Source organism: Conger conger, chromosome 7, assembly GCF_963514075.1.
Source record: "Conger conger chromosome 7, fConCon1.1, whole genome shotgun sequence".
Lineage (NCBI taxonomy): Eukaryota > Metazoa > Chordata > Actinopteri > Anguilliformes > Congridae > Conger > Conger conger.
The window spans coordinates 32,676,069-32,703,039 of NC_083766.1; the positions used below are offsets into that span (position 1 = coordinate 32,676,069).

The window sequence follows — 26,971 nt, forward strand, 5'->3', positions numbered from 1 at the left end:
AACCATGTTCTTGTGTTTAGTGACTTGTGCCGAATTTATTGATATTTTGATTAATTGTTTTTAGTTTTATCCTGTTGTTTCTGTTTTTTTATTTAGTCGCGCTGCCCTTTGTTGTAAATTTGAGGGGGGAGGGAGGTATTGCGCAAGTTTAGGCCTATTACTACCAATTACCCTAGATAAATGAGCTCATTAACTAATTATGACTATATGCATCGCATGAGTTAGCTAAGTACCGAAAAACTGCCCATGCCTGCCGTAAGTAGCCTACAATAATTTAAATTAAAAGGCCCACAATCGCTGACTAGGTTACATTTTTCCAAGTGAATTATACGATACAATTCATCGCTTTTTGAATATTCGTACTAAATCAGATGGAGTTTCATTTTTTCATGCTAAAGATGGCTTTAATATGTAGGAGTATGTTTTTGTTTTTTTGTTTACTCGTTTGTTCATTCAGAGATGGGCCTTTGTTCTGGCCAATACTTCTTAACGCGTGTAGGCCTGAGCGTGAAGCTTCATACAATGCGTTCAATATTTCCTGTTAAATTAAAAGTTGCCAGGTAACCATGGCTATTTAGGCTATATTTTATTTCATGTTATATCAACGTTGGTTTTTTAAAGCCCGAAAATGTAGGCTACAAGTATGCGTAGGCTATGTAGTCTTACTGTGTGAAAACGTTCGGCAAAACCTACTTTACGTGCTCAAAAATAATCTGCAGACTGCAAATAACGGACAGGCTTACTTGAGTCTGGACCCAATCGAGTTGCTTGTGAGGTAGTTAACTGTTTTTTTTTAACTAGCCTATGTATCTTGATTCTGGCAGAGGTGGATTTTTCAGGGGGTCGTGAACTACCATGACAAAGGGGGTGGCGATTCTAGGACAAATTACGTGAAATCCCACCCTTTCAGAATGGGGAGGGGGTATCCGTGTATAAAGTTACCATGCAAAAGATTCTTCGTTCGAAGCAATTCGGTTTAAGAGACAAGAATAAGCGCGGGGGACGGGACTGCGATGGCATCGACGGGGCTGCAGATATTGGGCATTGCGCTGGCTGTGATCGGATGGCTTGGAGACATTATAATTTGCATTCTACCCATGTGGAGAGTGTCCGCATTTATCGGCAACAACATCTTAACGGCTCAGATTCTCTGGGAAGGTCTATGGATGACCTGTGTAGCACAAAGCACGGGACAGATGCAGTGCAAGGTGTACGACTCGATGCTGGCTCTGCCTCAGGACCTGCAGGCAGCTCGCGCCCTGGTCGTCATCTCTGTACTCGTGGGTATCTTCGGAATCCTACTGTCAATCGTCGGGGGCAAGTGCACTACCTGCATTGAAGACGAAACTGCCAAGGCTAAGGTCGCTATTGCCTCTGGGGTCTTCTTCATCATGAGTGGAGTCCTCTGCCTGGTAACTGTCTGCTGGTCCGCAAACACTATTATTCGGGACTTCTACAACCCCCTGATTACCGACGCACAGAGAAGAGAACTCGGCGCTGCGCTGTACATTGGATGGGGAGCTGCAGGATTGCTTCTTCTGGGAGGAGGGATTCTTTGCTGTCAGTGTCCCCCGAAGGAAGACCGCCCGTACGCTGCCAAATATTCTTCTCCTAAGTCTACCGGTAGCGCAAAGGACTATGTATAAATTGTTATTGGACTCTTAACCTTTCTTTTCTCATTATTGATGTCTTATGTCTGAATGAACACAACGTTTTGCCGTTTACTGTTACAGCGCAGTATTATTTTATAACACATTGTTTTAAAATGAATGTATTATTTGGCAGTTGAATATTCTTTCATTGTAGATTAGCATACTTTCTCGTTCTAATACCACATTTCAACTCCTAGAAATAAAGTAATCATTGTTGTTTAAAGTTTCAGGGATTGCAAACAGAGATGATTTTGTATGGGCCAGTTAGCCTATCTCTTTTGTAACCGTTGTACAGATCTTGTTCTTTTATTCAGCACTTATAGTTTATTCCAGTGTTCTAAGTAGAACATTAAGGTGCATTCCAAAAGATAGCATAGGCTATTAGTTGGTGTTGTAGTCACTAAACTAACCGCAGTTGACATTTTGATATTAAATGTTTTAACATGCCTTTGTAAACATTACAAAAATAAAACGATTTGAATAATCTCATGTAATTGTTTATTGGCCCTAATATACTACAGTTGATTTGGTCATTGGACATAGGTGAATCCACGTCTGGGATGTCCAATCTTATCTGAAAAGGACCCGGGGGTATCACAAAGCATGATTAGGCTACTGAGTTAGCTGGATAAATTCACCTTTAGCTAAAACCCAGAACAGCTGCTTTTGCTTCAGTCCATGTTCTAGCATTGGTAGGGTTCTGGGAATTTTCCCAGCTCAGTAACTCTGCTTTGTGATATACCCCACCCACGTGATATAACCCACAGACACTTGATTCTACTTATAACAGAATACTTGTCTTGATTACAGACAATTAAGCAAAAACCTGCACGTAACCGGCCCTGTTCGGATAATATTAGGCACACCTGACTTAACACTGCTGTTCTATGAATCTTTCTCAGGCGGATTTCAGCCTGAAAGGTAAGCGTCGCCCTTTCGCGACTCAAATGGTTGGTCTGCCAATGACGTCACCAGTGCTGTGCAGTGTGCAATTTTGTTCAGTGAGCCTGGTAACCTAGTAACTCACGCTGCGCTTGTGGCTCGCACCAAGACTAAAAAAATGCAAGGCTGTTTTTCAAGGCTGATATGCCCGCGGCTCACAAAATACAATGGTCAATTACCATTTCAGTATTTTAATACATACCATTTTTTTACACAAATATTCGCTGACAACAGATTAAAAGGTTTTCCCATTGTTTAAATTCAAATGACACATGGAAAATAAACAGAAGGTTATAGATCCATTTGAGAATGTAACAGAAAGCCTGTATTGGCTAACTGTGAGTAATTGAAAAATATGAATTATATTTAAAGAATAATATATGAATATCATTACACAGGCCTCAATTGCTTTCAGTGTTCTGATGAGTCTCACTAAGAAAGATTTGCATTTTTCACTTTAAATTTAAATTTGATTTGTTATTTAAAAGTCCTGAATTTCTCCGAGGTACCTGGAAAAGGAGTCTGAAAAAATTTATTCCGTATTGTCAAATTAAACATAGTCCATAGGTGTGGATGATGATCTCACTGGAGCAAATTGCGCTCTGTAGGGGCGGTTCTCCTTGGGCGGGCAGTTCCAGCAAAGCAGGCCTCCCCCCATTAACAGCAGCCCGGCAGACCCCCACCCGATGTACAGGGCGGCTCCCAGCTCCCGCCTCTGGGCCTCAGTCAGCAGGGGATTGTAGAAGTCCCTGATGATGGTGTTGGCTGACCAAGAGACAGGGACCATGCAGAGGAGCCCAGAGATGATGAAGACAACACCCGCAGCTATGCAGGCCTTGGCTTTGGATGCCTCGTTGTCCATGCAGTTGGTGCACTTGCCCCCGGCAATGCCCATCATGATGCCGAAGATGCCCACTATGATGGAGATGATGATCATCGCCCGGGCGGCCTGCAGGTCCTGGGGCAGGGCCAGCAGGGAGTCGTAGACCTTGCATTGCATCTGCCCCGTGCTCTGGACTACGCAGTTCATCCACAGGCCCTCCCAGATGGTCTGTGATGTTACGATGTTGGCCCCAATGAAAGCCGTAACCTTCCACATCGGCAACGCGCACACAATTATTGCCCCCAGCCATCCGACTAATGCCAAGATAATGCCCATAATCTGGAGCCCCTGAGATGCCATTTCTGTGGATGTTCCCCTTTCAATGTGGTCTGCCAAATATGGTGCTTAGTCCCGCTGCAAAGCTCAAGTACTGTTCACAGGGGGAAAAATGGTTCTGGCATTTATAGTTCACCTTGGAGGGTGTGGTTTTGTACTCACAAAGAGAGAAAAGCTGTTACTTGATATTACCATGCCCCCGTCCCTTCAATGTATGTTTTGTACACAGAGACACAGGCTGAATGACCTCTAGCAATGCTGATGAGTTGAAAATACGATTTACAAAGTCAACCTGTTTATACTGATATAAATGTCTAAAAAAGTATTGTCTCCATCCAAATTTCCCTTGTTTCATGATGAAATATAACCATGTAAATATATATGAGCTTTACCATATTTGCAAGATATTTCAAAAAGTACACTAGAAAATCCTTTCTCAGTGTGTCCTCATTGGGGGACTTCTAAAGGGCAATGGCCTTCATTGGAAGTCAACAATTACAATACTTAATTCGTGTAAGCAATATAACATAATATTTTATGGTGTGAAATGTTAATCTTGGTTTATGTACAGAAAATCTGAATCATCAGCTACTCACTCATCGGTATCACTTTGTTAGCTAATTTCTCATAGTCACAGGCAAATACGATGAAATATACAATATAAATACAAATGTATTAATAAATTAACTGGCTCATGCAGTGTGAGAACCATATGCCAACCACCCAACCTGCTCGACTGTAAAGAAATGCCTTGTGTGGAACAAATTGACAGTCAGCCACAAGTGGTAATGTCATCAATTCTCTACTTTATACTCGATCACTATTACAAGGAAATAGTTATCAGATACAGTAATATCCAATAAAAAAAGTAATTTGGCTGCAGCCAAGAGTTCACTGCATGATAGTTTCATTTCTTTTGAAAGATTTTCATTTTAATTTTCTGTTATAATAGTAACTATAAAAGCACTTTACAGTATTCAAAAAGCTATGTATTTTGAAGCCCTATTGTACAAGTATTTATGCAAATCACCAGACAGAGGACCGGTCTAATGTGCTACCATAGTATTACTGTAGAGGGCACAGTTTTCCATTATAAATCTTTTTCCTCTTACAAAACTAAGAGCTGAAACAGAACATGCCACTGTTATAAACTGGAAGATAGCGCAAATGGCAAAATGTTTAAAATGTTTAACATTGAAAATACAATTCAATAGCGTAACGTGCCAGAAAGAAGCCACCATTTGCTGCAAAATATGCCTATGCCTCAGCTGCATGGCCAAAAACAGGAAGGGACTTCCGGAAGAAGACACAGTGAAATCAGACACAAGCACCAAGCCAAATACCCACACTGGACAGAAACAAAACACGAAGAGTGTCAGTGAGCTGTGATCACATGTTGAGGGTTTTATGATCCTTCCACTGAGAAATATCATGGCTAGCAATGGGAGCACCACGGTTAGTTTAAGCAACAGAACCAGTTCGTATGGAATGGTTACAGTGGGTGAGCTGGCATGTCGGCCATGTGGTTCTGTTCAGAACAGTTCATGGAGGAGTTTTCAGTCATTATTATGAGCTTATTGAGACATTTTACTAAAAGTCGGGTTATGCAAAAGACTGAACTAATAATAAATAATGAATCCTAAATAATAATAAAATAAGAGCAGTTGATATGAAAATGATATGGCTCTCTTTGCCCACTGTGGTTTTGAACCTTGGCAGCATCACTTGAGCAATAGATGACCTCAAGATGACTGGGAAATGCTGCCACATCCTGGAGATGCACATTGTGATTCTTTAGGACATTAATTCAGCCCAGGCTCCATGGGTTCTGCAATAGACCACTTTTATAACATGTCAAAGAAAACTTGACTTGTGTATGCCACCACGTCAATAGCCTACTGTTGTTCTGGCTCAAGAGATTGACATGACCTTCTCTAGCAACTTCCCAAGTAGGCCTACTCATTCATATTTTCGGAATTCTATTATTTGCAGCCAATATAGTGAATTTCCCTTTCAATTCAATTTTATTTGCAAAGTGCTTTACACAGAAGATTGTCCCAAAAAACACTTTACAGCGTAACAGAAGGGAAGAAAAAAGGGAAATAGCAGTCCTCCACCCCTAGATGGGCTTGTATCTAAAGCTAAATTGTCTAATTAAGCAACAAAAACGTCTCTGGTTTATTGTTTTCCATAAAGAAATGGGAGTTAACTTAATTTAAATGCATTAGAAAAGGGGAAAAAGTTAAAGCTTCTTTCTGTTGGTCTGGTCATATGATGACCATGTATGGGCGTTTTGTAGGCCTATTGTACAGACCTTGTTTTTGTTTAGTTACAATCCTGTGATCATGCTATTGAACTGATCCAGAATGACTTCCAGATGGTGTGAAATAAAACTGTAGGCGTGAACGTAACGAAGTAACGATAATTACTATAGTTAATTCAAGATTCAGATTTCTGCGAACATAGTTGTTCATGTTTCCAGAACAAAAACTTATGGTTGTCATCTTACGCATGCTGGATGCTACACTGCTGGATCCAGCACGAGGTCGCTAGAGTTACAGGTTAGCACATATGGAATGTGTTCAATAGGCAAAACGCTGCGTAGCGCTTTACGGTCGTGCTGTAGCTGTTTAAAAGATAACTTTACTTTATCGAATGAGAACCAATGTGAAGCGAATTTCTACTTTTATTTCAAAACTGCGTAAACACTATGCCTACTCATACCGTCTCTTTGCCTGTGCAACTAAAACTGTGAAAAGTGTAGGCTAATAATGGCTCACAGTTTTACGTTTCCGTCTCAGAAATAATGTGTTGGATGTATTCAAAGTATTTTAATTAGACTCCAAATATAAGCAGGCAACTCGTTTATAACACATCTAACCAATACATATTGAGAAAAGGAACAACCGTACCTAGTAGCTAGCAGCTAGCATCCCCCCCTTGTCCTGGATCTGTTGTTCACGCACACGCACCTGCTAAATAAATATTATGTAATGCAGCCTAATTCTAAATGTGGTACCACATGAAATCTTATTGCATCTGATATAAATAAGATTAAATGTTTCTACATTGAAGACACCAGACAATGAACAGATACGTTGTAAAATGTGAAAAAATTTATTTACAATTCCATTCCCATTTAAAGATTATGAATGTGGTCAAAACACAACACAGAAGTAGCACTTAAGAGAAATGTACATGTCGAACAATGAAAACATATTATTTGCATTTAAATCTCGATGCATACAATAGGTCATTATTCAGAAAACAGAATACAACACAAAACTGTTTATGGTTGCGAGACACAGTTGATGACTATGACCGTTCATGCTTGGAGACATTTCATGCTTCAGGTCATTACTTGTAACTGATATATATTTTTTAAAAGTTGTAAATCATTTGAGTGCCATTTATTCTCCTGAAATCTACAGCCCATTACAAGCTGACCATGGCTGGTAAACAAACACTGCCTAAAAAAACATGTAAACGGGATTGGCAGCGGCAGTGTCTTTAAAGTCCAGAGGGAGAGTCACTCTTCAGACTTCTGGCCAGTCACTCTGTCCTTACACATAGTCCTTTGGTGCTGATGAGGCCCCAGATCTTGCCGCTGAGTATTTGGCCGTGTAGTCGTCATCCTTGGGTGGGCAGTTGCAGCACAGCAGGCCTCCACCGATGATCAACAGGGCTGAGGCTGCCCATCCGATGTACAAGGCCGCACCAATCTCCCTCTTCTGTGCAGACACCACCAGGGGGTTGTAGAACTCTCGGATAATGCTGTGGGCTGTCCAGCAGACGGGGACGAGGCAGAGGACTCCGGCGAGAATGAAGACTACTCCTGAAGCAATGCCCACTTTGGATTTGGTGGCCTCATCTTCAACACAGTTGGTGCACTTGCCTCCGGCTATGGACAACAGGATTCCAAAGATGCCCACAACTATGGCGATAACAGTGAGGGCGCGGGCGGCCTGCAGGTCAGCACTGAGCGCCAGCATGGAGTCGTACACCTTGCACTGCATCTGCCCAGTGCTCTGCACCACGCAGCTCATCCAGATGCCCTCCCAGGTGGTTTGCGCCGTCACAATGTTCTGGCCGATGAAAGCTGTCACTCTCCACATGGGAATGGCGCACACAACGATTGTCCCAATCCAGCCTATGATCGCCAGGGCTGTGCCCAGCATCTGTATCCCGGCAGAAACCATTTTCTTGACTTTTGTTGTTGTTGTTTTCTTGTCCCAATAAAGTTATCACAAATAATTCAGCAGATCAGAAGTCTTTGGGTTGAGAATACTCGCCCAAAATGTATTTCAGGTGCCGTGGGGATGCTACTTATATGCATCCAGGAAAGGTGGGGCTTGTCATCTATTGTCGTCATACCTTGCGAAACTGGTTTTTCACCTTCTGCTTTCTGCTTAAGCCACAGGAGAGTTGTCCCCAAAGGCTTCTGTGAGTCATTGTTTCTTTTAAAATTAGCTTTTCATTTAACAAACATTCAAATTCCCATATATGGTCACTTCCCCTTCCATGCCGATACTTTTTTTCCATAGTTTCGACCTTTTACATCACACATTTGTCATTTTCTGTAAACATCTTTAAAAATAATAACAATATGGCAGGATTTAATCATCAGCAATACCTGTAATAACTGGGCCCTGAAAATTAATGTAATTCACAGAAAGGGTAAAATTACATTAAAAAAAAATCATATTTAAAGGGATAAAATTGCCCATTAACTAGTGATCCTTCAAAACATCTAACTTATATTCTAGTATACTGTTTGTGTCCTGCTGTTTTATGGTGGTGAGGGTAAGGAATTTTGAGTCTGTGAAATTAACAAAAAGAGCACAATTCAAAAGCAAGCTTTCTGGCAAGCAGTGGAGGGTATCTAGGCCCGAGGATAATATCCTCACAGCTGCAACTGTTATGACCATAATTGTAATGAAATACAGATTAAGTATATTTAGAGAAAGAAAGTATTACAGGTTTTAGAGAATCCATACTTCCCCAGATGGATTCCGACATGTAATCTCAGGGTTCAGGCCTTTATGTGGCTGGAAACCCCTCACAGGTCAGGTTACCTGTTACCATGGCAGATAGGAGTTGACCCTGCCATTGGGGAGAGGGAAGGAGGGAGTGGGTTTGGAATTCCTTTGCCTGCTCATGCAAGACATCACATACAGAGCAGTTGAGAGGAAGGAGTCAAGGAGACAAATTAATATTTATCAGATCAAACAAATAGTTTCAGGGTGATGGAAGTCAGGGAGACTGTTTTTCATAATGGACCTATTAGTTGGAACACATTTTCAGATTGGCAAATATTTCTCAGCATGCCACACCCATGTTAATAATTGCAACACTGGATGAGAAAGAGCTGTTCTTTCTAAAGTAGCAAGCAGGATTGCTGTACAGAAGATGAATACGTTGAGAAAAATAACTCTCACATGAAAGCTTGACAAAGGTATGTATTGGGTGAAGTACATGGACAAAAACAATGAATAGTCAAAGGAAAATCAGACTCATCAATCTCTTCAGTTTTGTCACATAGCATCATATAAAAATGCCAATCAGACACCGTCAACATTTTATATATATATATATATATATATATATATATATATATATATATATATATATATATATATATATATGTCAAACACATAAAACAGATTTCTTAATAAAAAAATGACTACACTGCTGTTAGCTAAGCCAAATGTTCAACTTAATATGGAAATGAAATTACAAATACCAGACTAATACTGTGGTATACATGAGTCCCAACAGTGAATATCAACATCAGCTTTAACGTCAGTTTCATAGCTTTGCCCATAAACACTGCTTGTGAAAGTGACAACATGGCTGTGGTAAGATGGTATGATGTAGCTTGAGCAAAGGGGTTGGAGAAGCTGCTTCAGCGTATTTTCTTGCCAGATATACACATTTGCATTAATCATATCCAGTTGGGGTGTTATCCTTTTCCTTTTGTCGTTGCTATGATGGATAAACAGTGACTTGTTTTTGATAATACACATATAGCCGTATATGAATATACCCCATCTACACTTTGTTGAAAAACAGGAAATATTTGCCCGCCAAACATTCATTGCTTTACCTGAGATTAAAGGAGAAAAAAATACTTAGGCATATTTAGACCAAACAATCTAAATGAAAAAATTGGTTAGAAGACATTGGCCACAGTGTGTCAATCATTAATGTGTCTTGCGTATTTATCTCAGGAAATTGGGACCGCAAACTCAGTCTCTCTCTCTATCTCTCTTTACCTCCCCCCCTCTCTCTTATTTTCTATGCCTCATACATAAGCACTGCACACACAGATATTGCACCACATCTTTCCATTCCATAAAATTAGATACAAATGAATGTATAAAATGTAAAAGAAGCTCATTCTCATAAAAATAATGTATCATAGAGGAATTATGTGTCTACAGTTCAATGGATAGTTTTGAAATTGTACAACTAACTTGAAAAATTCTGGTTGGTCATGAACAACATAGCAAGTGCAGTTATTTCACAGAATACAGACAAATATGAAAATTCAGAAAGAGACACAGTATTTTCACACATGCAATGAAGTTGGGAGATTATTGGGGTTTTTTTTCCTTAAAGAGAACACCACTGATGTTGGCTTCTTTCTCATTGCTGTGAATGTTGTCCTTGTTTTTTGTGAAACATCTTTATATATTATATAATTCCTTCCTTTGTATTAGAACCAAGGGAGAACTCTAAATATGCACTTTATTAAACAATGTCCTTTTTGGTACAATATTGGCCACGATCAATCAGATAAACCTTCTAACTCTCACATTTGCCCAAGAGCAGGATATCCACACAGCCAAAGCAAAAGAGAAAAAACCCCAATACCGACCTGCTCCCTGAAGTCCACTGAGAACGGAACTTTTTTCCTCAGATCCAAAAGTGGTTCTGCTTTGTCCCGACCGACTCTGATCTCTGCAGTGGTCTACTGAGGAGGGTACCACGAGAAAAAAGCATGGAAAAGGAAAGGTAAACAACCTGAAGCAGTGGCAGTGCCTGTATTCTCAAGAAGCTAGAGGAGATGCTTCTAAAAAAGCAGATTGTTTCACAAAAAAGAAAGAGAGTACTGTTTGGGGGCCAAATCTGCAGTAAGGACAATAAAGGAGCTCTTTTACCAAGCAACTCATTAAAAGGTCTTTGGAACTGACCCTCAGACAGAGGGCCACATACAGGTAAGCACAAAGGAATTCATACAGTTAAGGATTTGAGAAAAGATGTTTTGCAGAATATCACCTTCCCAAGGAGATGACTTAGGGTATTCGAGCACTCTAAGTCAGTCACTATTCAGTCTGGCCTGTGTTGCAGGATCGGAATTCAGGTATGGAATAAAACACCCTACTGACAGTTAGAGTATGTGAGCCATTTTAATTACATCTCCTTCAAACTGCCTTTGCCAGAGTCTTTTTTATTTTATTATTACTTTTTATATTCAATGTCAAGGGGCTCTGGAGCTGGTGTGATCAGACCTCTTTATGAATGGAGTGGAATATGGATGGACACCTTCATGTTTAATATGGTGAGAGAGTCAAGTTTGTCCCAGTGTCTCTGTGAGTGGCCTGTCAGAAACAACAGAATCCTGAGATATTAAATCTCTATGAAAATACACAGTTCAACCTGGGGGAAAGTGTGACTCATGTATCTGGCCTGTGTATTGTGAACTACAATGACAGCGAAACACACCTTGTTCTGCAAGAGCACTGCAAGCACATATAATAATAATCATACATTTTAGTTTTTATAGCACCTATTCAAACAGAAGTTACAAAAGTTTCATTGCAATTCAATGACATCTCTGGTAAATTAATTTTATTTTAATTTATGCAATGTAAATGTAATAATTCCAGGACAAATGTATTTTACAGAGACTAGTTTAATTGCTATGGTTGGGATAACCAAGGCAATGCACAAGAGGATTTCAGAACAGAGGATTGTTTTGTAATGTAATGTAATGTTTTACTGTTACTGTGTTACCAAGAAGATGCAACACATTTGCAAAGACAATAAAGGCGATTAAACAGCACTGTACTACTTTAATAATGAAGCTCTTAAGTGAGTGAAACACAAAGTCTTACTGCACATGTGTTGTTTTTGTGTCTCTGTGAGAATATGTCAGGAGCAATGTGGAACATGCTGCAGCAGGTTTTTGGGGTGGACCCCAGCAGCATTTGCATATCGTTCCACGGTAAGAAAAACTGGTATAATCTGATTCTGCACAACCTGCACACTCAGCCATCTTAACAAGTAATTTAGTCTTATATGTCTGTCTTATTTCAAAAATAAGGCAAAATATTGCCATTGAGATGAGACATTTCAATATTTGCCAATGGGGTAAGAAATCTAATTCAAGCAAACAGTAACTTAAAATAAGTTCAAATTTCAGTCTCATTACAAGGCAAAAACACTTGCTAAGACAAATGGTCTGCATTTATATAGCACCTTTATCCAAATCAAAAAAATCCAAGTCAGTGAAACCTATTTCCACATCGTGCACATTACTTTCATAGTACTACGCCACTGCTTTAAAAAAAATTCTAATTCACATAAAATCAAAATTTAGAGATAGAAGCCAGGGCACCAAATGGTGGGACACCATTAGAGAGAGTTGAATTGTTTATTGACACAATCAGCAATGACCTGAAGATGTCAAGTAAAAATCAAGTAAAAACTTGGTTCAGTTCATTTAACAGTACAGAATGTTTACAATGAGTCTAACATGAGTCACTTATCCCTCTGAATAATGTTGTGGCTTTAGAGAAGGGGGGGTGGGGCTCAATGAAACTCCAGGATGACTGCATGTCTTCAGCGAACACCCTACCATGTGACTATGATGACATCAAGCCCTAGAGGAAGACAGACCAGACAGAGTCAGAGTTTCAGTGAGTAATCTGAGAATGTTATGGAGGACTCATTCCATCGAACATACACAATCAGGTACTTTCAGTGTCCTGCATGAGTTTCCTCAAGATCAGAGTTGACATCCCCCAAGCGGCCCAATAAATGAGGATCTCACCCTGGACCACCGGAACAGAGCTTAGCTTACAACACATGTCAAGGGAGAGTTTATGGCCACCCACTTAACAGTTCTTTAGTGCTTTTACTGAAGAACACCCATTCATTGTGGAAATTGATTTGTATGTTCTTATCATTATAACATGTAAAGCATGTAAAGTTTGAATAAAAGTTCATCACAATTTGTGACACTCATCTAAGATTAATGCAACATGGTTCATGTATTTATTTGTTAAATGATTTTTCATAAAGTGAGGTGGCAATACATTTTGTTTCAATGTACAAAAACAGAAACTAATTTTAGTCACTCTGTTATGCAAACTGTTCTCAAAGTATGGCTGGGTAAGAGTGTAACCCATGACGGGGTTAAGTGACTGCTGTTTCACAATGATCAAGGTGTGTCATCCTTTGGGGGGTGGGGGATGGAACTGAAAGGCATTCCGTAGAACGGTTTTTTTCCTATTACATCCAACAATGGCTGTTTTTGTAACTGATTTGCGCACACATGCTAAAATAATTAAAGCAGGGAAAGGAGAATTCTTAAATGTACTGCCTTTCAAAGCGATTGTCTTCTTTGGATTTTTTCCCTTTTTTTGTATGTAAGGTTATTTATTACTTATAACACTGTTTTCAAGGGAAATAGAAAACAATCCAATAGTGATTGTTAAGGAATTACTGTGTACAACTACAACCTAACTGTTCTGGTGGGTTATTGAAATGTAAACATGTTGAAACTAAAGTTACTTTATTGGGGAACATTTCTTGGAATAAATCCTGGACAAAGGTAAGGGGTTTTCAAGTGTAGATTCAGTTTTCAGTAATCATACAGCGCATAAACTATAACACAGGCCTTACTTTTTAAAGTAAGTTCTTGTATCACAGAGAGCACAATGGCTAATTTTAACAGCAGCTCTCTATAGGCATGGCAGTGGTTCCCTAAGCGCAAGTTCCTGCATGTTAGAGTGGCTTTTGTCTGTGTAACTTGGGGGAGGTGCATAGAGAGGCCCCTGTAACCACCTAAACCTGTGTGACCGGATCCTTCTGCCACAACAGGTGAATGTAGCTCCCAGCAGGTGAGTTTTCTCTGGAGGCTTTCAACAGCAGATTCCCGTCCCACACAGCAAGTGATAAAAAAACACGTATCTGCCCTGTGCAAATAGGTCATCTTTTTTTACATTCAGCCCATTCTCACACTTTGTCTGGGTGTCGTGTTTCTGTCATTAAATGTAATCCATTTACTCCAATATACTAAAACAGCTGGATGCAGAGATTGAGATTTTGGAGAAAATGTCAAACCACTGAGCACAGTCCACGTCAATAGGAAGATATGGGTGTAAAACAGGAACCACTCATTGTGAGACAATGCCAGGGGCATAAATAAGCACAGATAATCTGCATTAATCCTACTGTTGTATTTTAAAAACATGTGAAACACAAGGCAATCTGGTAGGTATGGCTATTATCTTTTCACATCTGGTGCATCGAAGTGGAAATTTGTACAGTATGTTTCCAATGCAAATCTTTGCATGGCATCTCACTTTGAATGGAGAACCTGAATATTTTACTGAAATGGGCCTGTAATAATAGTTATAGCGAGGAGACTGTTGGAGAAGTTGTTGAGTCAGTGTTGAGACTGAAATGTTTTTGTTTCTTGCAGGCTCTTGCAGTGCCGTTTGTGACCCTGAAGCCCAAGCCTCTGGGAAGACTTGAGCATGTGTGCACAAGTGCGCCTGTTTCAAACAAAGCACAACGCAGCCAATCAGCACTCCCGCTGTTCCTGACTCGGGGGGAGGGAGGGGAGACAGACCGGTCAGGTTTATGTGCACATTTGAATTCTCAAAAGAGAAATGGTAAATGGCAGGAATTTTATAGCGCCTTTATCCAAAGCGCTGTACAATTGATGCTTCTCCATTCACCCATTCATACACACACTCACACATCGACGGCGATTGGCTGCCATGCAAGGCCCCGACCAGCTCGTCAGGAGCATTTGGGGGTTAGGTGTCTTGCTCAGGGACACTTCGACACAGCCTGGGTGGGGGATCGAACCGGCAACCCTCCGACTGCCAGACGACTGCTCTTACCGCCTGAGCCAAGAAAGAAAGAAAAAGAATATATTGGATTTATAAATTAAATATTTTCTCACTTTGCTTATGTTTTGTCTTCAACCACTATGGAAAATACTTTCATTATTTTTGTATTTACATTGGAATATACACTATAGTGATGGATTATTTGACTTAGATTTAATTAGCATTAAAGAGGACTTTCCCTGTAGAATGTAAATGACATTCTGGGCCAGTGAGAGGAATCGCCATGGAGAAAAGGACAATAGGTTGTAATAGACATGATCACCTGCATAAAGAGAACATGCTGCACCAACTGGATTCAATTCAGTCACATTCCGTGCTTTATTTCAAATGTTATTATTTCACTATGGCCATGGCTGCTGTGATTCTGTACCCAGTTTTTGGTCTGTAAAAATGGCTGTACATGGTAAAACTGTCAGCAGTATGTTGGGATCATATGTATTCTAACCGAGTAAAAGGTTCTCAGCGTTGACTGAAAGTTTTTTCCGGTATTTTCCAGTGTAGTCCCCTGGACTTCCCCTCTGTCTGCTAGAGGCGCTAACCCCCCCCCCCCCCCCTTCACTTCCCACACCCAATTCACAGGTGTGTCAGCTTCGTCTCACGGCAGCGCTCCAGCCTTCAGCCCCGTGAGCCACAAAGCCCTTCCCTATCAGCATCACGCCTGCGCTCAACCCTTTGTTTTTTTCTAAAATGGATTCCAGGAACATGGCTTGTCCGTTGAGACTGTGAGCACTGAGAGACATTTTATCACTGCCTGATGTGAAGGCAGACTACTTCCTTTTCTGTTTCATTTACAAAGGATTGCAAGGACATTTAAGTTCAGTCAGTTCTAAAATACCAGAGCTTTTGATAATAGCAAACTGTATCAAAGAAATGTATGTAATTTGTGTGCCTCCTGCTGCCTAAGTCAGACTGACAATAATGCAGACACCAGAGAACTTGACTGACATAGTGGCTCTCAGAAAAGCACAGGCGAGTGAAAAAACTATGCCAGATATAAACCAAACATCCTGAAGTAATGCCTAACCAATCTCTTCTGTGTGACTCAAATTATAGTTCTTTTAAATGTGTATCACAGAAGCAACATGCAGTTATGAACATAATTATTCAGTTTTTTTAGATTTTTGTTATATATTTAATATTTTTCTAGAATGTACAGGTGCATACAGTGTGCAATATATTTTTTACTATAGGTAGACTGGCGTGTCTAGATAGGCTGAATGACCGGTTTGTCATTAAAGGATTTATGTTCATATGATATATGAATGTCTTTTGTAGGTGGAGCATGCTCTGTTGCTGTAGAGAAGTTGGTAAAGTTTGTATGTTTGAATAATTGATGCATGTTTGACCCAGCAGTCCTTCTCTTCTCACTTCTCACTCACCAGCACAACTGGCAACAAATGGTTTCACATTTCAGATTTTCTTTCATGAATGCATGCATTTTATGATTGTATATGTAGAAGCCATTTTGAAAACATGATAAATTAAATCTGCTACTAAGTTTAGCCGAAATATCTTATCATGGCTAATTTGCTGACCAACTTGATGAAAATGTTCTCTGATCTTGAAAAGCACCAATAACAGAGCAATCAAAATCCTAGAACCAAGACTAGATACCAAAATCTTTCTTATACCTACACAAAGGAAGCAATCGAATACATCTGTCTAATAAGAAATGTATAAAAAGGGAAGCATTTGCAATACAGATCACCTGATGCAGATGTAAATACCTGCAAAGTGAAGGGGACAGTCGACACTTTAACCTCATATTCATCTTTTCTGTTCAAATTTCACTGTACCAGGAGTGTGTGAAAACATGACGAATAGTTTTAAAAGGTTTGTCCAAAACCTTGGCAACACTGACAAGAAGCCAAGTCCTTGCTAGTGTAAATATTGTCAAGTGAAGCTTTTATTGTCAACTGAGGGGACATTTATCAAGTTTATTATCACAGTGGGTTTCGGGAGTCTGTGGCCTGGTGTTTACGCTGATCGATCACTTTGATCTGACAAAAGGTGGAGGACTGCTGTTTATACTGACTGATAGTGCCTGTGGGTAGGCGATCCCAGACAAATACCGATTTGCTCATTTGGTTGGACCCAGACTGAAGACCCACGTCTTTAGGCTCCCCAGCCCGAAGCCTGTGTAACTACTCTCCTTAACACCGGCTGTGAAAATACATAGCAGAAAATACATTTTTGCCCCACAGGTTAATAATACCAAAACCAAAAACCTCAGGAGCAATTTCTGTTCTAATTTAGTGAAACAAGATTTCAATTCTCATTTTCAGTTCTCATTTTTTACTTTTCATTCAAATTAAGCACTTCATCTTTGAATCTTGTACTGCTAGCAATGGCTGTGTAAATATTCTGATCAATAAAAACACAAATGTCAGACACCAAAAGATTATTAGCTCAAATAAATGGAGGTAATTATTTTGCTGTGGTTCCAGTCTCGGTTAGGGCCTATTGTAATCTTAAAAAACGACCATGGATTACCTACATTTATAGACCATGGTGTATTTTTCCCTGGAATTTTTTTCTGTGTAAAAAATGCAGAAGTGACCTGACCACTGAAAAATTGTCAGTTTACAGAAAGCATTTGGAAAATAAAATAAACATAAAACACTGTTTTTGACTTACACTGAAACCTGATTCAAGACAAAGCAAGTTGGGAGAGACAGATACCTTACAGGGTGGTGTATGTTAATCAGAAAGGTCCTAAAAACATATTTGAACTTGAAAATAGAAAGTTTTGGGTTGGAGGGAGCCAATGCATACACCATAACAATTGAATTTTTTTCCCTGAAGAAACAAGCCTCTGGCATGCACACATCTCTGGCTGGATTTTAGCCATGTGGATTTGGAATATATAAATATCCCTTTGTATCTGATGTTTTCCTTTGCATGTACTCGGGTGTGTCCAATAGCTATGATGTTATGCAACCTGGAAACCGTTTTTTAATGCTGAATGGGTTCTTTGCCCAGAACCTTGCTGAGAACACTTGTATTTGTGTTATACTTTTGTACACTTATTTTTCCACACTTCAAAGGAGGCAATTTGGTGATAGTAGCAGAGATATGACGGACAGGAATTATTCAGGTTCTTACACTTTCGTGAAATCAGTGTTTCATGAACGTACAAGTGTAACCATGCACCAGCTGGACTTTGTTTGATAGAGAGAAGCTGCCTCTACATTTTTTTATCCATGAAGTACTGATAAGAGTTTAACAAATTTCTGCAGAATCCTGTGAACAGCAAGATAGTGAAAACATGCTCACCTTTTTCAATTTTTAAAAAATTGAAAAAAAAAAAATCAGTACATGAAAATGTATTTGTGGTGCAAGCCACAAACAAGCATACATAACATTATCTCATATGATTGTTTTCTGATTCTGTCTAGGATGTATTCTTGTGCATATAATGAAGCCTGAATGTTCAAGGACACACTCAGTGAACATGATGCAGTACTGTACAACCTGAAACCCACATTCTGAAAACTATCACGCACCCAGAACTGCTACAGACCTAGATAATTACCAAACATGAAACTCTCCATTTCCCCAAACAGGCAGAACTTCATTGTTTTATTCTGTCATTTGGGGAATGATGAACACAATAAATACACGGACTCTACTGTCACGTTGTATCAGCGTTTCAGGGTGCAGTGTGGCAATTTCACTCACATTGCTCCTGGCTGCTGAAGAACATTCTCCAGAGAAGCAGGAGAGGAATTTATTGGCCTTTTGCAACAATGTGAGTTTTTGTATAACCGGTCTGCAGAATGCAGCAAATACACACTAAATGGGCACAATAGTTGTAAAAAAAGAACATTGTCTACATCAATACAAATAAGTAAGTGATCTTGTGGTGACTTCCATGATTTCATGATTTCTTGGGTCACTATCTGTTTGAAATACAGAAATACTGGCTGAGGCAATATGGACTACTTCATTTCTTTTCTACCTTATAATAAACTGATTGATTAATGTCATGTTTGGCCACCTGATGTCTTAAATTCAGCCCTGATTAGGGTTAGCAGTACCATAGCATTTGAAGGCCAGAATCAAGTACCTCTTGTCAGTACTTTGTACCTGTATTTTTCATTTTATACAGCCTCAACTTTCTCAAGAATGGCGATAATGTTGGAGGGCACAATATACTGTATGTATATATTACTTGAAAGTGTAAATTATTAGCATACTAAAACAAGCATACTACTGCTGAAACTAAGAAAACAGTGACGTCTGGTATTGAATATGGGCTTTACCTGAGCTAGCTATGGCCAAAGCTCCACAGGGCAATGCACAATGGACTCTAGTGTGGCTCAGGGATGAGGTGGGCTTCAGCCAGCCCAAATCGACTGCAGAGGTTGTAGCAATGAGCTCAGCAAAAAATGAGATTAGGCATTCCAAATTGGGGCGAAACAAGGGGTAAAATAATGAGAAAAACAGGTATTTCCTTTGAGTTGAGGACGAAAATAAATGGAGTCCCGGGATCATCAGAGAATTAATGGTTTCCTGAACAGTAGTTATGGTAGTAGATAAGAGTTGGGTCATTATCTTTGAGGATGATCCATAGTTGTTTCAAAGAGATAGCTTGTCTCTAATGTTCTTTTTGGTTTGCAATAATGCATAGAAACCTTTTCCATAACTCATGCAACACTTTTATATTATTTCAGATTATTTCAAGGTCATGATCAATGGTCAAGCATGATGGTAGGATTGAACTGCCTTGAGTTTTGTTATTTATAGATATTTTGAAGTGGTATACATAGCCTTGACTGATACATTGGACTGCAGTTTTGTTATGTCAATGGAAAAAAACAAGAAAAACAACCAGGCTGACGTTTCTACATTTTAAAACATGAAACAGAGGTGCCTGAGGAAATATGTGGAGAGTCGTCAGGCACCTGTTTCACATCCAGCATTTTTAACTTGCAAATAAACCCACACTAGCCTGTAACGCAGAGAAAAACTATTGCTAAGTTGCCTACAAATTACATCTAGTTACCTACTGCCACCTTGTGTACCATCCAGTGCTACATCTTGTGGTATGCATGAAGATCTTTGTTTGCCTATTTTTTCCCTGTGGTGTTTCCAGCTCTCATAACAACTGCATAAGCATGAATTGATTCACGTTCATAAAGAGGATCTCTATAATAAAACCTTTTGCCTCCTATCAAAAGTGTGTGAGAGTCCTGGAACTTCATGACTGCTAAAGGGATCAGGTGTAGAGAACCCGTAACAGGTGGCCATGTGGTGCAAAGGCAAAGTTAAACTGCTATTTAAAATCTGGGTGTGGCTCAGCCATTCGCTTGAGTGAAGCACGTATACTGCTCCTGTTAATATCCTTATTGTTCAATTGATATGTTAAATATAAAACTCTTGATAGGGCCACCTACAAAGGAAAACAAATAAAAATATTAACGGAGAGGAAAGAATGTCAAGAACTTAGTTGGAGTGAACACGCCAAAGACTATTATTTAAAGGAGGATCAAAAGGACCTGATGAAAAGGGCTAATTCATACCCACAACACGCTCTGCGGGCCGCAGTAACGGCACAAGATAAAACAGTGACATGTGAATATATGGAGGGGTTCATTCACCAAGTCCAAATGGATTTCAGCAAAAAAACTCCCGAAGGACAGGTTGTTTATTGACCATAAATCTGCCACACCATTTCGCTGGCAGAACCCCCCATTGCTCTACACAAAGCCCGGCACTGCCCCGCTCCCATCAGCCAGTACAGGGGCACCAACCAGCCAACAAACACTTCTGTTTTTACCGAAGCTGGTTCCAGCCAGCTACCGAACACCAAAGAGGGTGCAGCCTAGACACTCTTGCATGGTCCGAATCGTAGACAAATCCATCTCTTTCGGTTGAAGTCATTCACTGAACTTTATTAAGAGTTGGAAAACAAGAAGCATTGAGTTGTGTTTCTGTAAATAGTCTCAAAACCAATGAAATACCACTTGACGACTCCTTGGATAAACACACCAGCGGTTTTGTGAATCTACTTCTTTTAACTAAAATGTTCATACAAGAACATATTCTTAAAATAAATGTGTAATGCATCGACAGTCACTATGTTCTCAAAGTACATACATTTTTAAATTCTTATTAACTGAAGCACAATATCTATTTTCATGTGGGTTTTACGAGAGCAAAGCTCTGAGCTGAAAGCCCAGAGAGCTCCTGTGCAAACAATAAACAGAAGATGGGAAACGGAAGATGATCTCTGCCAACTGAAACTGGTTTGTCTACTCCCACTGAAAGAGGACAGCTAACAGAAACTCAATTTGCATGACCTTCCCCAGGGGAGGGGGAATGAACATATAGGTAGATCAGGTATCAGGAAGACCAACAGATGTCGAATGATTTTGTTTCACTCTGTTTTTACCATTAGATTAACTCTGACTCTCTAAAAAAACAAATCCTGTATTTTAAAAAGTAATATAATGTGTGTGTGTGTGTGTGTGTGTGTGTGTGTGTGTGTGCGTGTGTGTGTGTGTGGGTGTATGCTTGCGTGCTCATGTGCATGTGCGTGGGTGAGTGTGTGTGTTCGTGAGAGAGAGATAGAGTGAGAGAGATAAATCATTTTCTACTCATTTTATCTGAGCATAGTCTACTTATATAGTAAGCCTCAGAATTAATCCCAACAAGAGACAAAATAATGTGTTTTTTTTGTTTGGGAAGGCCAGTGCTCTGACAGACATCTTGGGCGTGTGCAGTACGCAAATTAGACATTTGTTGTGAATTAATCTGGCAGTGAGTAGTTTGTAAGTGAGAGTACTAAACTTGTCCATCACCTGCAGAATCCTAACTTGTCAGCTGATATTCCTGAGCCAATCAGAGATGTGGAATGTATGTCTTGGTGGAGTTCTGTATGCGGTAGATTAAAGGTGGGTTGGCATGACTCAGATATGATTTCGGGAAGTCCAGTGTTGCCCAGAATTTACTAAACAAATGATGAACAGAATTACAAAGTGCAAATAATTCATAGTAATCATTTGTCAAATATTTTTTAAATGATAACATATCCTTGAATTAATTACATCCTATTTTTTCAAAGATTAATGTGAGTTGATTGAGTGTGTGATATATAACACATCCCTTCTGAATGATACTTTCTGCGCTGACTTTTTTCGGAGTGTGTGATATATTATACATCCCTCCTGAATGACAATTTCCAATGAATGGACAGTCAGTCTTATTGTAATAATGTACAGCCAGCCTTAGAGCACAATCAAACTTGCCTTAACTGATTAGACAAATATATCTGTCCTCAAACGGCAAATTAATAGTAAGGAATAAATGTTATCTTATCGCGGTATTTCACAATTACATCCACTACTTTTGTGAATGACCACGCTTAACTGATATGGGAATGTGTTCGCAAGATAATGGTGGTTGGAACCATAACAAAGGCTACATATTATCATTGTATACATGATATATATCGAACAGACTATAGAATTATAATAAGAATAAGGATCATTATCAACATTACAACAGCTAATAGCTAATAAAGCTATTTCAACATAAGAAAAACTCTTGAAGAAAATTGCCCTGCTTGTAAGACTAACTAGAAGTAAGCCTCATGTTGTGTTCATATACCATAACACATGCACCTCATGTCCACAGAGTCAAAAATACCCACCCTCACCATTATTTTCAATATAGAAACAATCTGTCACTCACTAATAAATCAGTGAACAACAGTTTTCAGACTTTACAGTCCAGAGAAACTGTATTTCATGTCCTAATGGATTTTATTTGCTGTTATGTTTTAATATCTGCAGGGTTAAAACATGACTCATAAGACAATCTTTGTACCCTGCTGGTGTACTAGTCTTTATAAAAGTCCAAAAAAAAAAGCAATGTTCAGCCTTTTGGTAGGGTAACTCCAGGAAAAATAATCAAATTCCATGCTGAAAAAAAATCTGAGGTTTTCATTGCTGACCATTTTTTGCTGACCTGAAGACAGGAGGGGTAAACAAGATGTGGTATGTTTATGTAATGGATACTCAATTGGTCATTGTTTATGACATTGATAACTTGGCATTTTCCTAGCTCTTTTTTTACTTTTAATGTTACTTTTTATTTGCATGTTTGTATGTTACTCTGGAACCTTTGCTGTAAACTTAAAGAGAACGGCAGTTGAAAAGTATGGGGTTTAAAATTACACTTAAAACCTGACATTCCTATCCTGCCCTAAGGTCCTGGAGACAGGCTGTTACACAGTCAGGCCTGGTCACCCAGGGAAACGAAGCCATGAGCACGGAACGCTGAGCAGGACAGATCCGGAATCGTCTGTAGTTACTAACGGATCTTTGGAGGAGGGGACTGAGCTTTTGAAAATCCCCTAAAAGCACACAGAGAAAACATTTCTGATTAAGTAGGACTGATCCCCAACTGCGAGAAGCAATGACATCGTACAGCTTTAGTTATTTAATTTGTTATGTTCATTTCTGAAGTGCTGATATGGAACCAAATTGTTTTCAGGAACTCTCAGACTGGCATTACATGTGATGCATTTTTAAGTGATTGAACAATCTGATAAGGCTTTATTGATACCAATAAAACATGTACATTCCAGCTGGTTTGTGCACGATCATTAACCGGTGTTTTGTTCTGAAAATGTCCTTCCTATGTTGTTGAAGATGTCTGAAATTAATTTGAACACACACACACACAGCGAGGGAGCAGAGTTCCCCAAAACCACTGGAAACAAAGACTGCAATTGTCAGGATGCTCACTCCATGCCTCTGTTCCTAAAGCTCATTGAGAGAGTGATTCAGCGGTTTTTGTCCAAGGTTAATGAAACTAAATGGCTAAGCCAAGAAAGATACAGCACCTTCATTTCAGAACAATCAACCTTTCAGGAGACTGTTTCAGGTGGAAAGAATCACAATACTGGCCTGTTTAATATATTGAATAGAGTAACAATCAATATATCATGTTTTGTATCCAAATGCACATATTTTGCTATCTGATGTCCTTACAATCGGATGATCTTTGTTTATTTTTTAAAAGAACTCTTGATCATTGTTTTAGTAGATAAAGTGAACAAACAGAAATCCAGGGAAGAATATCTGACATAATATCAGAAAACTAATGCTCATATCAAGGTGATATGTTTTGCATGCAAATTCTCAAAAGAAAATTTAATTTGAGGAGCATCCAGTTCTTTGAGAGACTAAACAAGGACAAAATAAATGTTCAAAGCGAAAACAAAATGAATCTGAACCGGCTTAGTTGTTCAGGTTTTGTGATGTATAGCCTCTTCCTTTACATTTGTGATATAACTCAATCCCTCCTCCTGGCAGTATCATTAAAGTATGATTCTAAACGGGGTTCAGTGGGTTTATTCTTTACTTGCATCTTGCTTCAGTGTACAATTCGATCTTAAACTGACTCCACCTTCCATCTTGTAAGCAGTATAAAGAAGGTAGAATCAGTTTCTCCCTGTCTTTCTCCTCTCGCTCCCTCTCTCTCATTCTTGTTCTGCCCCTACACATATTCAGCACGCCAAACAAGAGGAGATCCAATATCTCCTTCATCTGGAAGGGAGAACCTGAGAGCAGAGTGAGAGCGCCTGATTCCCTAAGCCCAGGCTGGGGGTGCAACAGCCCAGCATGTATTCTGCAGGCCTGGAGATACTGGGGATGACTCTGTCGGTAGCCGGGTGGCTGGGGGTGATGGTGGCCTGTTTCCTGCCCATGTGGAGGGTGGCGGCCTTCGTGGGCCAGAACATCGTGATCGCCCAGGTGATCTGGGAGGGCCTGTGGATGGACTGCGTGGTGCAGAGCACGGGGCAGATGCACTGCAAGGTGTACGACTCCATGCTGGGTCTGCCGGAGGACCTGCAGGCGGCCCGCGCCCTCACCATCGTCTCCATGTTCCTGTGCGTGGTGGGCATCATCCTGTCCGTCGCGGGCGCCAAGTGCACCAACTGCACGGAGGACGCGGCCAGCAAGCCCCGCATCGTCCTTAGCGCCGGGGCCGTCTTCATCACCGCCGGCCTCCTGCAGCTGGTGGCCGTCTCCTGGACCGCCAACGTCATCGTGGCCGACTTCTACAACCCGCTGCTGGGGGACACGCAGAAGAGGGAGTTCGGAAACTCGCTGTACTTCGGCTGGGGCGCGTCCTCCCTCCTGATTTTAGGGGGGGCGCTTCTCTGCTGCTCCTGCCCACCCAGGGCTCGGGACTGCGCGGCGACCAGAGCGGATTACTCAGCCGCCAAGCCGGCATCCTCCGCCGGACACAACCACAAGGATTACGTGTGAGAGCGTTACAGAGGCGCCCACACTCCCTCTGCACTCCAACGGCTCCCAGCAGCTCGGGAGAGAAGCACCTATAAAACAAAACCCAGCCGTTACCAAAGCCTTTTCCCCAAAGAGCCACTAAAGCTGATTCATCACACTAACATATGGACAGACAGAGCCATGTCATGTGAATTCAAATGACCAAATGCAAGCTTCAACATGTATACATTTATAGCAAAAAGCTAAATATAAACCGCATATACGTGTTTGCAGAATACATGTGCACCACATGGAGATGGACCTTAAGAGAACAAGAATTCACACATATTTGAGGTAAAGGCAATAAATATTTATAATTTATAATAATTTAGGGCAGCAATTGTGACCTCTGGTTTAAAAATGTGTTCTCCAAAGAAAAGTAATTTACAGCTGTAGTTGAATGTTTTGGAAAGTTCTATGAATTTTAGTTTTAACATTGACAGAATGATGGGTGAAAAAAATCGAAACATGTGCTGTGCATTTGTAAGATCATCCAATAGCAGAATATCTGCAATCTGGAAGTTTGTCTCGATTAAAGGTACTTTTATTCCGAGATTAGCAAACTCTTTAAAATGTGTTGTTTTATCACAAAGTTAAAGAAAAACTGTTGATTGAATCCAATATTTTCTTTTTGAGTCTGAGATCTTCTGTCAATGAAGCATTGCTTTCATTCGGCATTGTATTTCTCAGTGTGCAATAGGCAGTATGCAAATACTATCATTAATTCAATGATTTTCCAAGCAGGTCTAAAGACCCTGACATACTATATGTACAATACCTAAAATTTTTCAGCATGAAGACCTTGTGTGTTTCTCAGTATATACATGAAATATCATAAACAATATTTATGGATGTTGTTTATCTTTATCATCTTCAGCAGTGCATCCTTTTCATTTCCATTGCAATGATTTATTAACCGAAATATAAATAATTTAAACTCTATCGAACTTACTTTTGTTGGTTGGTTTCAATAAGCTGTTTTGTTGAACAATAGGACAAATAGCTTATTTAAAGTATGTAAAGATCAGTTTGGTCTTTATACAACTTAATTTGGATCTGTTTCAGAAATTAATCCACATCTAAAGTAAATAAATTAAGTTCTCAATACATATATGGTATATAATACCATAAAAGCATGAACACTACAGACGTTAAATAAATTACAAACAATAAAAATATACTTTCCTTAAATTTGCTTTTAAAGTTGGTGATATTGTGTGTTTTTTTCAGTGTGGAAGTGGTTCATTGAATTTAAGTAAAAATAGTTTCATGCAGAATATATTGATAGAATATAGTGAAATATAGAAATGTTAACCATTTTCTATGTTCCCTCTCTCTGTTTTTGCATCTTTTGAAGAAAACCGTGATCCATGGCGAACACAACACAGGAAATTTGCGGTTACTCATTTACCGAAAGCCCTGTTTTGCAGAAATGGCCCAGTTGCGAGGATAATTTGAGATTGTTTATTGGCTGTAGTAAAAAGATGACCCATATTCTCTCTGCTCAGAAATAACCTGCAATAACCCTGCAATACACAGCATTACACGGTTATAAAATGTGCGTGGGTCAAGGAAGGGGATCTGGGTCTGGAAGAATGAACACATCAGGGAATGGAAATTATGTCAGTTTTGCAGGTTAGCTTTGATAATTTTATGAAGAAAAGGCTGAGTGATGGTGCTGCCAGGTATGTTGTGCATTGTCAGGATCTCACGGCACATTGACCAGGTTTTGCACAGTGGGTCGCTGTGTTTTCAGGAATATCT

The 26,971-nt window shown here is 39.8% G+C and overlaps 2 protein-coding genes across 2 annotated transcripts; one reads left to right on the forward strand and one right to left on the reverse strand.

Annotated features, from left to right (window-relative positions):
- The first annotated feature begins 293 nt into the window (after positions 1-293).
- On the forward strand, positions 294-25,189 carry LOC133133671 (claudin-4-like). The gene is made up of 2 exons (XM_061249817.1): positions 294-1,504; positions 24,538-25,189. The coding sequence occupies exons 1-2, from the start codon at positions 1,014-1,016 to the stop codon at positions 25,187-25,189; spliced, it is 1,143 nt and encodes a 380-aa protein (XP_061105801.1). The 5' UTR covers positions 294-1,013.
- Positions 2,770-8,040, reverse strand: LOC133133674 (claudin-4-like). The gene is made up of 2 exons (XM_061249819.1): positions 7,472-8,040; positions 2,770-3,779 (listed from the first exon to the last, which is right to left on the reverse strand). The coding sequence occupies exons 1-2, from the start codon at positions 7,950-7,952 to the stop codon at positions 3,145-3,147; spliced, it is 1,116 nt and encodes a 371-aa protein (XP_061105803.1). The 5' UTR covers positions 7,953-8,040; the 3' UTR covers positions 2,770-3,144.
- Positions 25,190-26,971: the final 1,782 nt, after the last annotated feature.

Coding starts and splice junctions, on each gene's coding strand:
- LOC133133674 (XM_061249819.1), bottom strand. CDS start 7,952: ATGGTTTCTGCCGGGATACAGATGCTGGGCACAGCCCTGGCGATCATA. Junction 3,780..7,471: donor TGCACAGAAGAGGGAGATTG/GTGCGGCCTTGT, acceptor GAACATCCACAG/AAATGGCATCTCAGGGGCTC.
- LOC133133671 (XM_061249817.1), top strand. CDS start 1,014: ATGGCATCGACGGGGCTGCAGATATTGGGCATTGCGCTGGCTGTGATC. Junction 1,505..24,537: donor AGAGAACTCGGCGCTGCGCT/GTACATTGGATG, acceptor GCAACAGCCCAG/CATGTATTCTGCAGGCCTGG.